The sequence below is a fragment of the Chaetura pelagica genome, unplaced genomic scaffold, assembly GCF_000747805.2.
Source record: "Chaetura pelagica isolate M959 unplaced genomic scaffold, ChaPel_1.0 scaffold84, whole genome shotgun sequence".
NCBI lineage: Eukaryota > Metazoa > Chordata > Aves > Apodiformes > Apodidae > Chaetura > Chaetura pelagica.
Genome location: NW_009953224.1, coordinates 425,630 through 438,905, shown reverse-complemented (window position 1 = coordinate 438,905; position 13,276 = coordinate 425,630). Strand labels below are relative to the sequence as shown.

Sequence of the window (13,276 nt, the reverse complement as noted above, 5' to 3'; positions counted from 1 at the left end):
CAAGGGTCATTTGGATCTAGTGTTGGTGGATGTGGTTTAGGGGAGAACTTTGTAGCGTAGGGATGATGGTTGGACTCTGTGATTCCAAGGGGCTTTTCCAACCTGAATAGTTCTATGATTCTATGACTTACTCTCAAGCAAGATCTTGTCTTGCATGGTAGAATACTTCAACTGTTTAACTTTTCCCTTCTCACAGCTATTATAATGAAATTAATAAAAATAATATATGTCCATATTATATACAGAAGAATTTCCCCCATAAACACCCATCTTCATCCTGCAAATATTTCATGCTTTTGAGCAAGAACCTGCTTATAAAATCCACCTCTTGATTTAGCAGAGAGGACGTTTTACTCAAACATGAAGGCTGAGACATTAACTGAACACTAAGACTACAAATTCCAGGCAAATACCAATTACTTATTAATTCCCATAAATTTCATATTAATTGTATTCGTATCATTTTTTTCCATGTTATATTTACATACCTAATTTCTGAAAACAAAATAAAATTTAAAATACCTCAACAGGAAAAAAAAAGTCCTTTCCTAGCAAAGGCTGTTTGACATTCATCTCCCTGAAAGTCCAGCACAGAAATCCCAGTTGAAAACCACGTACCTCATATTTGAGCCACTTGAGCCACTGGTGGTCATTTTTAATTAATGTAACTTTCTGTATGAATGGACTAGTATTGATGGCTTAATAGAGAGCAAGACACCATTTCATAAGTAAGAATGTTACAATAGACAAAAAATAATAGGATGATGACCTATCTTGTCTCCAATAAACACCAAGCTATGACTGTGTGTGAAGGGAAACCCTGTTCATAACCCCAGGATTACTGACGCTAAAAAACAGCTGACAATAAGGATGAACAGAGGATTAGCCAAGATTTAGTTACACTTTGATATACAGGGAGAATGAGATTTCAAAAGCAACAACAAATACTCAGGAAATGGGGAAGATCAACAGACAATAACTCTTCTGGAAGACACCTGGTACACCTGAAATACACCCAGTCTCTTTGACTACTTTGTAAGTTCATCTCCTGTGATGCTTTTCTTCTAACTAGATGCTGCAGAAAGGGCATCTACTCATCACCAACAGTTGTCACTGTCTTCACATCCACCAGAGCTGTAGATACTGAAGAGAGAACTGCTGGATGACATCTGGATTATTTGAGCATGTTTCATAATTTATCATTGTGGATAGCTGCATGCCCTTTGCTGTCACACAGGCTAATAAAGAGTTAACAAAGTACATCTTTGAGGATGCAAACAGTGCTCATTTAATGCTGATATTCATCTAGAACAGAGGAAGTACAAACCTATAAATGAAATAAGGTATTTTTCCTGAAAGATTTTACATTACAGTCCAGTTTAGATTAAACTACAAAAATAAGACTTTCAAGTACCAATAGTAAAGAATATTTTATTAAAATGGAAGTTTTTCAAACCTTATGTATCAAAACTAAGGCCACAGCTAATGCTAACACAAAGTCAACCTCAAAAGGTTCTTATGATACAATTTAGAAATCCTATACAAAGCTATTTTACAAATGAGTACTCAAACATCCTGAAATGCAGCATTACTTACTTGTCCTAAAATGCTATAGCAATTATTCTAGTGATAATATTTAATGATAGAAAGTACTGAGCTACCAGTGCATAAAACTTGTCTTTAGTTTGGTCCTGTGAGGAAAATATTTTTCTGCATCACTCCAGCTACGAAAACAAATGGAAGTACAAAACATTGCAATGGAAGCTGCCAGTGATTCTTCCCTTTTGTGCAGAGTTGATTTCATTTCTTCTGATGCTAAATATCCCCAGTCATAATAGCAATAAACTCATCTTGATTGACTATAGAAAAATAGGAAAAAGACAAAATCGTTAGACAAACAGCAAACATTCATAAACCATAAAAGAGAGAAAACCTGTGCTCTACTTTTTAATTAAAGACCTCCCAGTTAGTATTCTTTGTGTCTGAACCATTACTAATCAGGGTTTATAAGTTTGATCTTTTTGCTTCTAGAACAACAGAGATCTTGCACGCTTTTTTTTTTCCATGAAAAAGGAAAAGTCAGAATGCAAGATTGATTGTGTAGAATATTTAAGCCAGAATCTAGCTCACCTAAAAAAAGATTTTATTTCTAATTACAAAAGTAAAAATATTCTAAAAGTAAAACAAGATAGAAAAAGGCACTGAGAAAAATATCTTCATCAATTTTTTCATACTTATGTCCAACACCCCCCACCCAAAACATCACATTACTCCCTCTCTCAAATCTGTAACACCTGCTAAGTACAAAATGAATACTAAGACCATTTACTAATGATTCCATAAATTAGGCAGAATTAAAATGGACTTTTGACAAGCTTTTCCCCATCTGAACTTTCTTCATTCTTCAGCTATAATTAACAGAAACTTTACACAAATGTACTTTAAGAAATTAAGTAATAATAATAAACTAATTAGCAGTCATTAATTATTTTGCTGCACTTATACCTGAGCTATTGACCTTGCTCATATGTTAAAACAGAGCCACTAAAAGTTAACCAATGAACATGTTCACTCTGCAACTAATTACTATAGTGGGGAATGATTAGAATAAGTGGTATGGAAAAGAACATACATTTATGAAGAATTCTCTCAGACAACTATCAGTCACAGCCAACATGCCCAAGCTATTCCTAAACAAATTGAACTACAAGGTATGAGCTACATTTACAGCTAAAAGAAAATTAAATAAATCCAACTGTGTTGAAGAATAAAGAAATAAACCTGCCCTACTGTGATACATTTATTAAACAAGTAGAATTAGCTCCAAAGTATCAGTCCATAATACAGCTACATCACATTCTACTACACATAAACCCTCTATTGCCTGTATGAATCTAAAAGTCATTTCCACAGCTTTATCACAGTAACAGCACAATAACAGCACAAACATCCTTCCCAAAATACTCTTGTGTTTAAAGTGTCTTTGTTAAACATGATGTAAAGTGGAAATACAATATTCTAATATAATATATAATATTCAAATACACTGCAAAGAGAGGCATAGTTAAAATTCCCAGTAACCCAGTTAATTCCAGTTAATCCTCCTCAGCCTAGAGGAGGATAGATCCTCAGTTAAGCACAGTGAAATTACAAGCAATCATATAATCTTTCCCAGGGTCAGATTTCCCTCAATTCCATGACATAAATGATCATAAAAGCATGAACTAATAACACAGATAATATGAAGAAAATGTTGACTTGGCCTCTGGAGATTTAAAGGAGCACATTATTTCAGTGGAAGTTGGTTCTTTCCCAAGTCTGTGCCAAAATCTGTGACCAAAGACTGGATCATGGTTCCTACAGATGCATCTACACTAGATGACAAAAACTGCAGGAACTGACAGCATGGAGCTCCTAAAAATTCTCATATCCTGAGAGAGAAGCAATTCCCAAGGCCAGAAATAAGAAAATAAGACTATTTACCTTTCTAAGGCAGACAAATATGTCAAAAATACTTTTTTCTTCTACAGAAACGTAAGTGCAGTGTACCAGTATAGATCACTGGCCTTGATGGAAACAGACCTTATTTCACTAGGAGCAAAACAATCTCTCAGTTTTAAGAAGGATGTTAAATCACAAGTATAAATTACAAATGCTACCACCTAACAGTTCCAGACTATTTTTCTTGCCAGGAAAAGGAGAATTAGATGACAGCAAGATTATACTACATGACCCAGATGTTTAAAGTTAAATGGAACAGTGATTCACAGGATTATTTGCTTTTTCAAAATGAGTATTAAAAAGCTAGAAACAGCATTGGTTTTCTTTCAAGAAGAGAAAACACACAAAACTTTAGGGATAAAAAACACCATATACAAACATCGTGCTGTAAACCTTCCATATCCAATATCATGCTTGACTGCTCTGAAAAGAGAATGAACTGATGAATGAATAAGAGGAAACTGAGAGGTACGAGCCACCCGCTCTTAGCTGATCAATTTGAATTAAAAAATGTAGCACTGACCCAAAATATGACTCAGCAACCTTCCTGAAAGGAGCTAATGGTCTGCATTCAATTTGTAGGGACCAAATAGGCATGTGACAGAAAACCATCCATGATTCTGACACCTCAGTTGGCAGCTCCCCAGCAAAGTAGCTCAGAACAAAGTGCCCTTGCAGGTAACTTCCAGTCTCACCTCTACAGCTGCACACTCAAAATAGAATTTAAAAAAAAGTAAAATCCATAATAAGAAAAAAGTAAATCCAGCAAGGAAATGTCCTTACAACTCTTCCTGTTACAGCAAAACAAGCTAAAAATTAAACTATCTACCTAGACTAGCCACCAATCTAATGGACTGAAAAAAAAGGAACCATTCCTTGTCTGTCATACAGCTACTGAAAAGGAAGCAAACAGGCATCCTATTGTTTAGTGCAATTCACTGCTGCAATCCTGTGCCACTGCACAACCGTGCCTGAAGACAGGATTTGTAGCTTTCTCCATACTGACCTGCTACAATTATCCCTGAGAAACAGAAAAATACACAGCTCCAGGAAAATCTGAACAAGCAGTGGGACAACTCAGCGACATAAGGAGCAAGTAAAATAACAGACACCTAAGTTAACAGCTTTCTCCTGGCTTAGCTCCCTTAAACATCTCACTGGTGGGACCAGGTGCTGCTGGTACAAGAAATGAGTGGGAAAACTCATCTGGGAGTATGAAGGAACGTAAGAATTACACAATATGGACTTATTAAGGAACCACAACCTCAGACCATAAAAAGACATCAGAAAACAACAGCTCCAAAAGGAAAGAAATCACACCCTTTTTCAACACTTACTTTAGTAGTAACAGTGTCAACATTAACACTCTCCTGACAGTTGAATCACTGACCTTTCACTATCTTTGTCTCCAGACACAGTATTTCCACTACAACAGCAGAAAAGGTTTGCATTTCCACACTACTGACCATGCTCAAAATGTCCTGCTCTTCCTCTTGAAAGTAAAGGGATTTCTTTAGGACTTAAGCACTTGTACTCCCAAGTGTGGAATAACATCTATCTCAAATATCACAGAAGGGTGGAGTGTCTGTCACAAGGCTGATAACACCACATTATTTTTTTCACTACCAGTGAGAGTTTGGAGTACAACAGGTGCTGTGGTTCACAAGAAATACTATTGTAGATGGAAAAGCTGACAAACTACTAGTGAAATCTCAGACATGAGTCACTATTCTGAAAGACAAACTCTGAAGTAGGTTTCAATGACTGTGAAAAATGCAGGTTTTATGTATCTGGTCTTGGGTAAATGGACCCTGAAATTCGATATCGAGGTTACTGGTGTAAACATACAGGTGCTTTTGTTAATGAAAAAACCCAACTTCAGTGCTCATGAAGATTTAATAAACAGAGTATGAAACTGAATTTGTCAATTTCTCTAACTAGCTAATCCTTTTGCAGCCCCTGTGGACCTTACCAGTTGCCTGTAGACGTTTTTCATGCTATGTCCCTCAGAACTCCTAAGTTCAGAAGTACCTTACAGACTCATCCAAGCTGATCCTGCAGAGACTTACCAGGGTACATCCAAGATGACTTAATAGCTTATACTCTGTATCTGACTAACATGTTGCAATCTGTACAATGACACATACCACTTTAATAACTATTGACTAGACAATCAAAGTGTGTTTCTCTTTGAACTTTCATCCCTTTACTGATTTATAAGAAAACAAAGATGTAATGTCGGCACATGGACTCTCCCACATACTAGTTCAACTACTTTCACCCTGAACTACACTTTCACTGATTTTTAATAGGCAGTGGCTGGATAAGAGGTAGTGGTGGCAAATCAAGATGTGTTTCCAGGACTAGCAGCTGTCAACAATTTCCATTATGTGCAACCTAAATTAAGTTTGAGTTGTAAGTTATTTAGAAGGCACCCAAACTGGACACGTTCACACCAAAACCACATTAAAAAGGGGGAAAAAAAAGAGAACATATTATATGGGGTTTTGTTTGCTTACACATACTTTCTCCATCTCCATCCTTATCAAATTCTTCAATCATAGCCCGTAATTCTTCATCAGACATATTTTCACCTAGTTCTCTAGCAACTCGGCGCAGGTTTCTCAGACTTATTTTACCAGAGTCATCATCATCAAACAATTTGAACGCCTTGAGTATTTCTTCTTGTGGGTCTCTGTCCAATATCCAGTCTGTCACTATAAGAAGGACACAAGTTATACTAAACAATTCTGAAGGGTAAAGTTGGAATAACCTTAGTAGACTAAGGCAACATGAAGAACATAAGCTTCCAATTTCACACATTTTTTCATCTTTATATACTTCACTTCAATGTGCATATTTGGCTGTTACCTGACCTCTCCTCTTTTCCCAAGCTGAGTTTCTCTTTGGGACAAACCTGCTGCAATGGAATGCTCCATGGTAATTCAGACAGAGTCATGTCTTCAACACACTTTTCAATGGGAACTAAAAGTATTCACATGCTTTCTCTCTTCCAAAACTACCTTTCAGAAAAAACATCAGCTCTAACAGATGAAGACATGATTTATTTTTTTTTGTTTTGATCAAGATAGAATTTTGACTTGGACAGAACTCTAAAACACTAATCAATGAGAAATATTCACATGGAACCTCTCTTTTAGATACAAAACCACACTAACAAAAAAATTAAAAAACCCTCTAAGCCCAGGGGTCATGAAAAGGACACTGCTAGGAACTGCAAGATCTTAATTCTGAAATTATTCATTAGGCTTTATTATTCCTTTTATCACAACAATTAGTCGGTTTCTGCAACAGAAAAGGCAAACTTGCCACATAAAATATTTTTCTAGTAATTATTTCAGATATTCCAAGAACCAGCCATAAAGATCTCCACATCTTTGTACCTTCTAATCTTGTATTGCAGGTTTTGCTATTTATGACTTTCATCAAGTCATTAAAAGCACATCAATCCTGTTTGTGCACAGAGAAGCACTTAGCATCTGCTGTTGTCTGCAGATGGAATGCCTGCTCTGGCTTAGCAAACTTGACAGGAAAAAAATTTAGATTGAAGCTCATGTAAGCTCACTACAGCAATGAAGTTTATATGCCTACATAAATCCTGCAGATTTATGCTAGATTTAAATATTTTCATTTAAAACAACTACGCTGCATGACAGTATTACATCATTTGGAAAAGTTCTGCCTTTTGTGGAAAAAGAGAACTGCAATACTAGCTGAAGAACAATAGAACAGTGGGTCTCTAAACACTAAAGGTAACATAATTGTGCCAAACAACACAAAATGTAATTGTATCTTTATACATTTCAGATTGCCATTACAACATTCAAAACCATAAAAAACATTAAATGAGTAAAAGGTATTCTCAAGAACTGCTTTGCTATATTCAGCAGCTCTTCACAATTGAAGCTTCTATAACCTATTTTCTCTAACTCCCTCATCCTCCTGCTAGAAGTGGTATCTTGTTTAATTCCGTGTCAAGGTCATATTGTCTCACAGCAGCACTCAAATCCGATCCAGGTTTTGGGACAGGTCTGATTACCTTCAAAGTATACATTGTGTTTTCTAATGAATTTTCCTAGCTTCTCACAGCATTTACTGACTGCCCATATTGACAGCCAGGACAGAACCACTGAACAGTGACAGGACTAAAAATCAGAAATTGCTAAAGAATTACACAGGAATTACAGTATATTCAATTGTAAAATATTATAGCATAATTATGTAATTATATTATTATTGCTATTCAATCAATACTCTCACTTTATTTATTTTCTTAAAATTAAATCAGGACTGATCATATAGATTTCCCCACAGGCTTTATTTTATTCTTTCCTGACTTATAATTTGCTCTATCCTGGAATACAACTACAGAATTATTGTCTGTCATTAACTAGACTTTGTTCAATCATAACCTGTTAAATCATTAAAATCTGCCACTTTTCAATCAATAACTATTTTGCCACATTAAGTAACTGTTATTTTTAGCCAAGAGCAAATACACATATACTGTATGAACTGCAGTAATGAAACAGAGATATAAAGTTATACATGCAGAAATCCTGCACGTTGTTTTTTTTAATACAAATTGTATGCAGAAGTATAAATAATGCACGACTATAAAAACATCTCCAAAGGAACCTAATCTTTAAGAATTGTGTGCAGATTACTACATACTAAAAGTATGTTGAACTGCACAACACACAATCTTCAGATGAAAGAAACAACCTAATGAAATTCCACTGTTTTTAACAACAGCTGAAAATCCTTCAAGTACAATATTCAACATCTGCTTCTAGTTTTCTTATCTTTGTTATATATGAAGTCTGCATTCAGTTTACAGTTTGTCTGTGGATACACCCTCTTCCATGAAATTCAAGGCCAAATACCCTTTATACAGCAGGAAGGAGAATTGTACAAAATCCTTAAACAACACAGGAATGTCTGTATTTTAAGTTAGCACTTATTCCTTAAGGTTTGAAAAAGATTAGGACTGTGTATACTCAACTTCCTTTCATACTGCAGCAAACGCTTACCTCTACACAACGTGAGTGTTCAGAATACAAAGATTAATATTTCTCCACTATTAAATTTTATTAAGAAAAATATGAAATTAAGTCTACCATTTTATTTCTTAGTAGTACTAGGCAGCTGAAAAAGTACATGAACTACTGTTTCTAAACTGTGGCCACTATTATACAATAAATTTCTCTAAAGGTGCACAATCAAACACATACCAACTTCATTAAAATCTTCAAAGGTGATCTTGCCCGTTGCTTCTCGATCATAATCTTTAAGTATTTTCAGTACATCAGCTTTTTTCACATCAAAACCCAAGGCTCTCATTGCCACCTTTTGGAATAAAATGGAAGTGCAACCATAAATGAAGATTAAAGCACAGTATTTAAGAGATTTCTTTTTAATCTCAGTAATTACTTTGTTCAAGAGACAAGGTGGACATTAGTGGCTTAGCATCAATAATAAATGAAATCAATACAAGGTAAAATACCTTGGATATCAAAATCATCTAAAATTACTACTAGCAAATGGAACATCAAGTTGCAGTGAAAAAAATAGCCTTTGAATTTTCAGGTATTTTACCAACTGGACTAAATGCTTCTGAGGACAGGTAGATTGATCTTCCTCACTTTTAAAAACATTTTAAATACTGAACCTTTTTCAAAGATAAAACATAAAATCATTATTCCCATTATTATTTTTAAGGATTCATACTAAGTGTGTATGTTCTCAGGTTTACAAACCCTCTTACAAGGGACTTCGCTGTTTTTCCAGTGAACAACATAAAACAACCCATTTTTATGTTTCTACTGAGTTAAGAGTGCAAGTTTAGTTTCCTGTTTCAGCTAGCAATTTCTCAGCACACACTAGCTTGATTTCCTCCAAGCTGATGAACATACATGTAAATAGAAGTCAAAAACCACAATCCTATTGGATGTAGCCACCCAAAAATCTGCTATATGCTGATTGTAAGGAGAAGGAGACAGATCTTTTCTTTATAGATTTCTGTTCTTCCATTGTATTATCTTCAGGGCCACAATATTTAATGACACAGCTAAAAAAACAGCTTTGCAAAAAATCATGACAGATGGGAATTCAAAGTAATACCATAAGCATATTAGCAGTCCTGAACCTGTTGCCCTAGCACTATCCTACTGACTGTGGTTTCCAGCAAAGATAAAATACCTAAGCTCTGAAATAAACAGAATGGAACTGCTACACCTAAGACCTTCCTGTAACAGCAATTAAGGTAAAACTAAGATTATTTTTTTTCCCTTTGATCTACTTGGTAGAGCTAGAATGTGGAGTCAGCAGGTTGGATTAGATGTTCCTTCCCAAAAGGATCTCGCCCAATATGTGACAGAAACACCATCCTCTCCAAAGCTACTTTTTTTTAGTCCTGATTTTTTTTAAAGATAATTTCATGAACATCATTACTACTTCCAGACACTGCCAGATGGGGAGATCAACTGCGAAAGACTGCCATGCTAACCTTTATCTGCCAAAAGCTATCAACAGGTGAACCTTCATTGTGAACAGGAACTAGGGATCCTCCTGTAAGCATTGTAAACAGCATACCTCCCTCCTACAATCCAGACCTCCCTCCCACAGTCCATAGGCTCCCTGATGGAAAATTCAAGTGGGTAAACTCTGACTTCTAGTCAGCAGTTTTAAAATTTTGGTTTGTATCTCTTACCTAAGCATCTGAAACCTGTGGATCTTCACAATACCAAGCTTTAGATTACACAGACCTTTAAAAAGAACCCAACAGCTTTTCAAGATCTTTTTCCACCTAGTCACCTGTCCAAGCTAAACCCTGGGGAGTATTTGGACCAGTATTATGAAGGATGCTGCAGCAAGCTACCTTAACGTGTCAAGTACTTTGTGTGGAAAGAAAAGTTCATTCTTACACCAATCAAATATTTCTTCCCCACCCCCCCAAATATCCTCAGTCCTTTAGTCCTGCAAGTGATCCTAAACATGGAGCATTTTTTAAAGACACTGCCAACATCCTAAAAACTCACTAAGAAACATGTATTATCTGACATAAAATTGCTTAAATTAAAAAATTTTTTACCTTTAGTTCATGGTAATTTATTGCTCTATCTTTGTCTGTATCAAACAACTCAAAGGCATCTTTAATTTCTTGCTTCTGCTCCTCAGTCAGTTCTCTTCTTCTCTTCTTTTTAGTTTTGTCTACGGAAAGCTCATTCCTATATGAGAAGAATGAAATTAAGTGCCATCGATTTCTACTGTGAAGGTACCACTGTAGATAACATTTTTCACCAATCTTTTCCCAGCTTGTCCTTCCAGGTTAAAAGGATACTTGAAATAGACAATTCCCTTTTGAAAGCTGACTGACACCTCCACTCTCCCACACAAACTAAAATCAGCACAGGTGTTTTAATCCACAAATAGCAACAAAAGGAGAACAGAAAAACTACCAGTTAAAAAAAAAAAAAATAGTTGAGGTTACAAACTGGATTAGCAGTTGAAATTATTCAACTCCTGAAACTGCTTCATTTCTAAACTGTAGAAGGAGTTCCAAGATAGACAGGCCACTAGAGGCTTAACCAGGCCAGACAACTGATTCTCCGCATACTAAAGTGCGCATTAGGTGCCAGAAATCGGCTTTGCTGCCAGTAGCAGTTCTTAGATAAATAACATCTAGGGATTTTTTAAAAAATTCTTTATAACACACACACAGTGTTCTAAAGAGTTTTTGCTCAGGTTTTGCAATATACAGGAGAGACAAGCCCCTCAAATCAGCAAATCTGGTTCAAAGACAGCCTGTTTTTTGTTGTCTGGTTTAGAAATAAGATTTTCATGTAACAGACAGAAAATGCATGATTCATATATTGGGAACAACAACTGAAAAAAAAAAAAAAGAAAAAAAAAAAGAAAAATTAAAAGGATGGCACTGATAAGATGCTTTGGACCAAGCTAGTAAAGTGTAAATTTTGCTGTAATTTGTGCTTTATTCACATGAATGAGATTGACTGCTGTATCCACAGCAATTGCTTGGAAAATGTCCACCTCAGAGCAAGAACTCTTGAAGAAAAAAAAATAATAAAATAGTACATTTGAGGTAACAGGTGATATCAACTAAGTCTCTTTCAGTGCTCTAGGTACACTCTTGGAAGAAGTGGGCATGTGCAAAGCTCAGCACCAGCTCTGTGCTGAGGATGGCTAATTGCAATGGTAAATCCCCTCCATTCTGCCACGATAAGGCCACACCAGCTGTACTGTCTTCAGCCTTGGACAACCTAGTAAGAGATGCAAAGGACACAGGCAAGGTTTAAGTCAGACTATTGTGCTTGGTGGCTGCAGCATATGGTGCACGGGGGACTGAGGGAGCTGTGTTTGTTCAGAAACAGAGTGCAGAAAGGCTAAGGAGAGATCTAAGTACTGTCCTTCACCATCTGTAGATTTATTCTATAGAAGACAGCAACAGGTTTCCCTCAGAGGAGCACAGTGCAAGGGCAAGAGACAACAGCCACAAAACACAAGAAAAGAAATGGCTGCTGGATTTAAGGGGAAATATTTTCCCCAGTGTGAGTAGTTATGTACTGAATCAGCTGCACCAAGGTACTTAAGATTCTCCATCACCCCAAATTTCTGGAACCCAGCTGGAAAAGGTGCTCAGCAACCTCATTCCATTTTGAGTGGTACCTGCTCTGAGCTGAAAGCTGAACTAGGTGACTTTTAGAGGGTCTAATCTAACATTATATAATTTAGGCTCTGCAATCAGGGAGAGGCTTTTTACACTCATCTGTTTATTTGCACCAGAGACAAAACTGCAAAATCTAAAACTCATAAAAATCACTGATGAGAGAACAGAGTAGTGTTTCTCAGGGATACTTATCTCCCTTATCTCCTGCAATGTGCTTCTTCTTCTCCTTTGATAAGGATTTGCTAATTTTAACCAATACTAAAGAGAAACACACAGCTGAGATTTAGCTTTCAACAACCCCTGAAGTTACACCAGTAAAAAATTCCAAATATAGCCAGGCAAAGTGCAAGCTGGACCTGCTTCAGACAGCAATATCCTCAAAGTGTGAGAAGTCCTTAGCAGACCAATTGGGACAGCATGATTTCAACATAGGCTTTGGATTACTACAGCTTTTGGAAGGACTAAAATAACTCTGAGCTGTCTACATAATTATGACTGGGAGAGTAGCTCAGATCCAGAGAGCACATATTTTGTGAGCTGTGGTGATGAAATCCATTTAGAAGCCTGAAAGCAGATTAACACAGAACTGTTCTGGAAGAAGGATCTAGCTACTCAAGTGTTTACTTAGTGATTAGCATAAAAGAATTTTCTCAAAACACACAGCAATACTTAAATGCAGGGAGTTTAGTGCCATTCGTTCTGGAAGCACTTTTACTATAGCAAGAGCGAAGTTCTCAGACCTAGCCAACCAAGGATCATATACGCCATGTAAGCATATTAATTATGCACTAAGACAAGGATTTGGCACGCACGGAATTCATCAACCCGGCCTATTTATAAACAAAAACAGCTACTGAATGTGAACTAAAACCAGAACACAACAGCCTAACTGAACGCCTTATTACAAGGCTTTTTTGAAGGCGCATCGCTCCTAACAATCCAGCAGGGAACCTCTCAAAGCCTGACGCGACTGGCCCTGCCTTCCCTGGGTGAACAGACGCCCTGACCGCCCAGCCGCCCACCTCCAAGGGGATCAAACACGACCGGCTGGAGCCTGTGGCTGAC

The 13,276-nt window shown here is 36.6% G+C and overlaps 1 protein-coding gene across 1 annotated transcript; it reads right to left on the bottom strand.

The window, feature by feature from the left end:
- Nucleotides 1-1,415: 1,415 nt before the first annotated feature.
- CETN3 (centrin, EF-hand protein, 3) lies at nucleotides 1,416-12,979 on the bottom strand. The gene is made up of 5 exons (XM_009997838.1): nucleotides 12,975-12,979; nucleotides 10,616-10,751; nucleotides 8,757-8,871; nucleotides 6,027-6,218; nucleotides 1,416-1,859 (listed from the first exon to the last, which is right to left on the bottom strand). The coding sequence occupies exons 1-5, from the start codon at nucleotides 12,977-12,979 to the stop codon at nucleotides 1,816-1,818; spliced, it is 492 nt and encodes a 163-aa protein (XP_009996140.1). The 3' UTR covers nucleotides 1,416-1,815.
- Nucleotides 12,980-13,276: the final 297 nt, after the last annotated feature.

Coding starts and splice junctions, on each gene's coding strand:
- CETN3 (XM_009997838.1), bottom strand. Junction 8,872..10,615: donor TAAATTACCATGAACTAAAG/GTAAAAAATTTT, acceptor TTATTCCAAAAG/GTGGCAATGAGAGCCTTGGG. Junction 1,860..6,026: donor TAAGGATGGAGATGGAGAAA/GTATGTGTAAGC, acceptor ATTTTTCTATAG/TCAATCAAGATGAGTTTATT.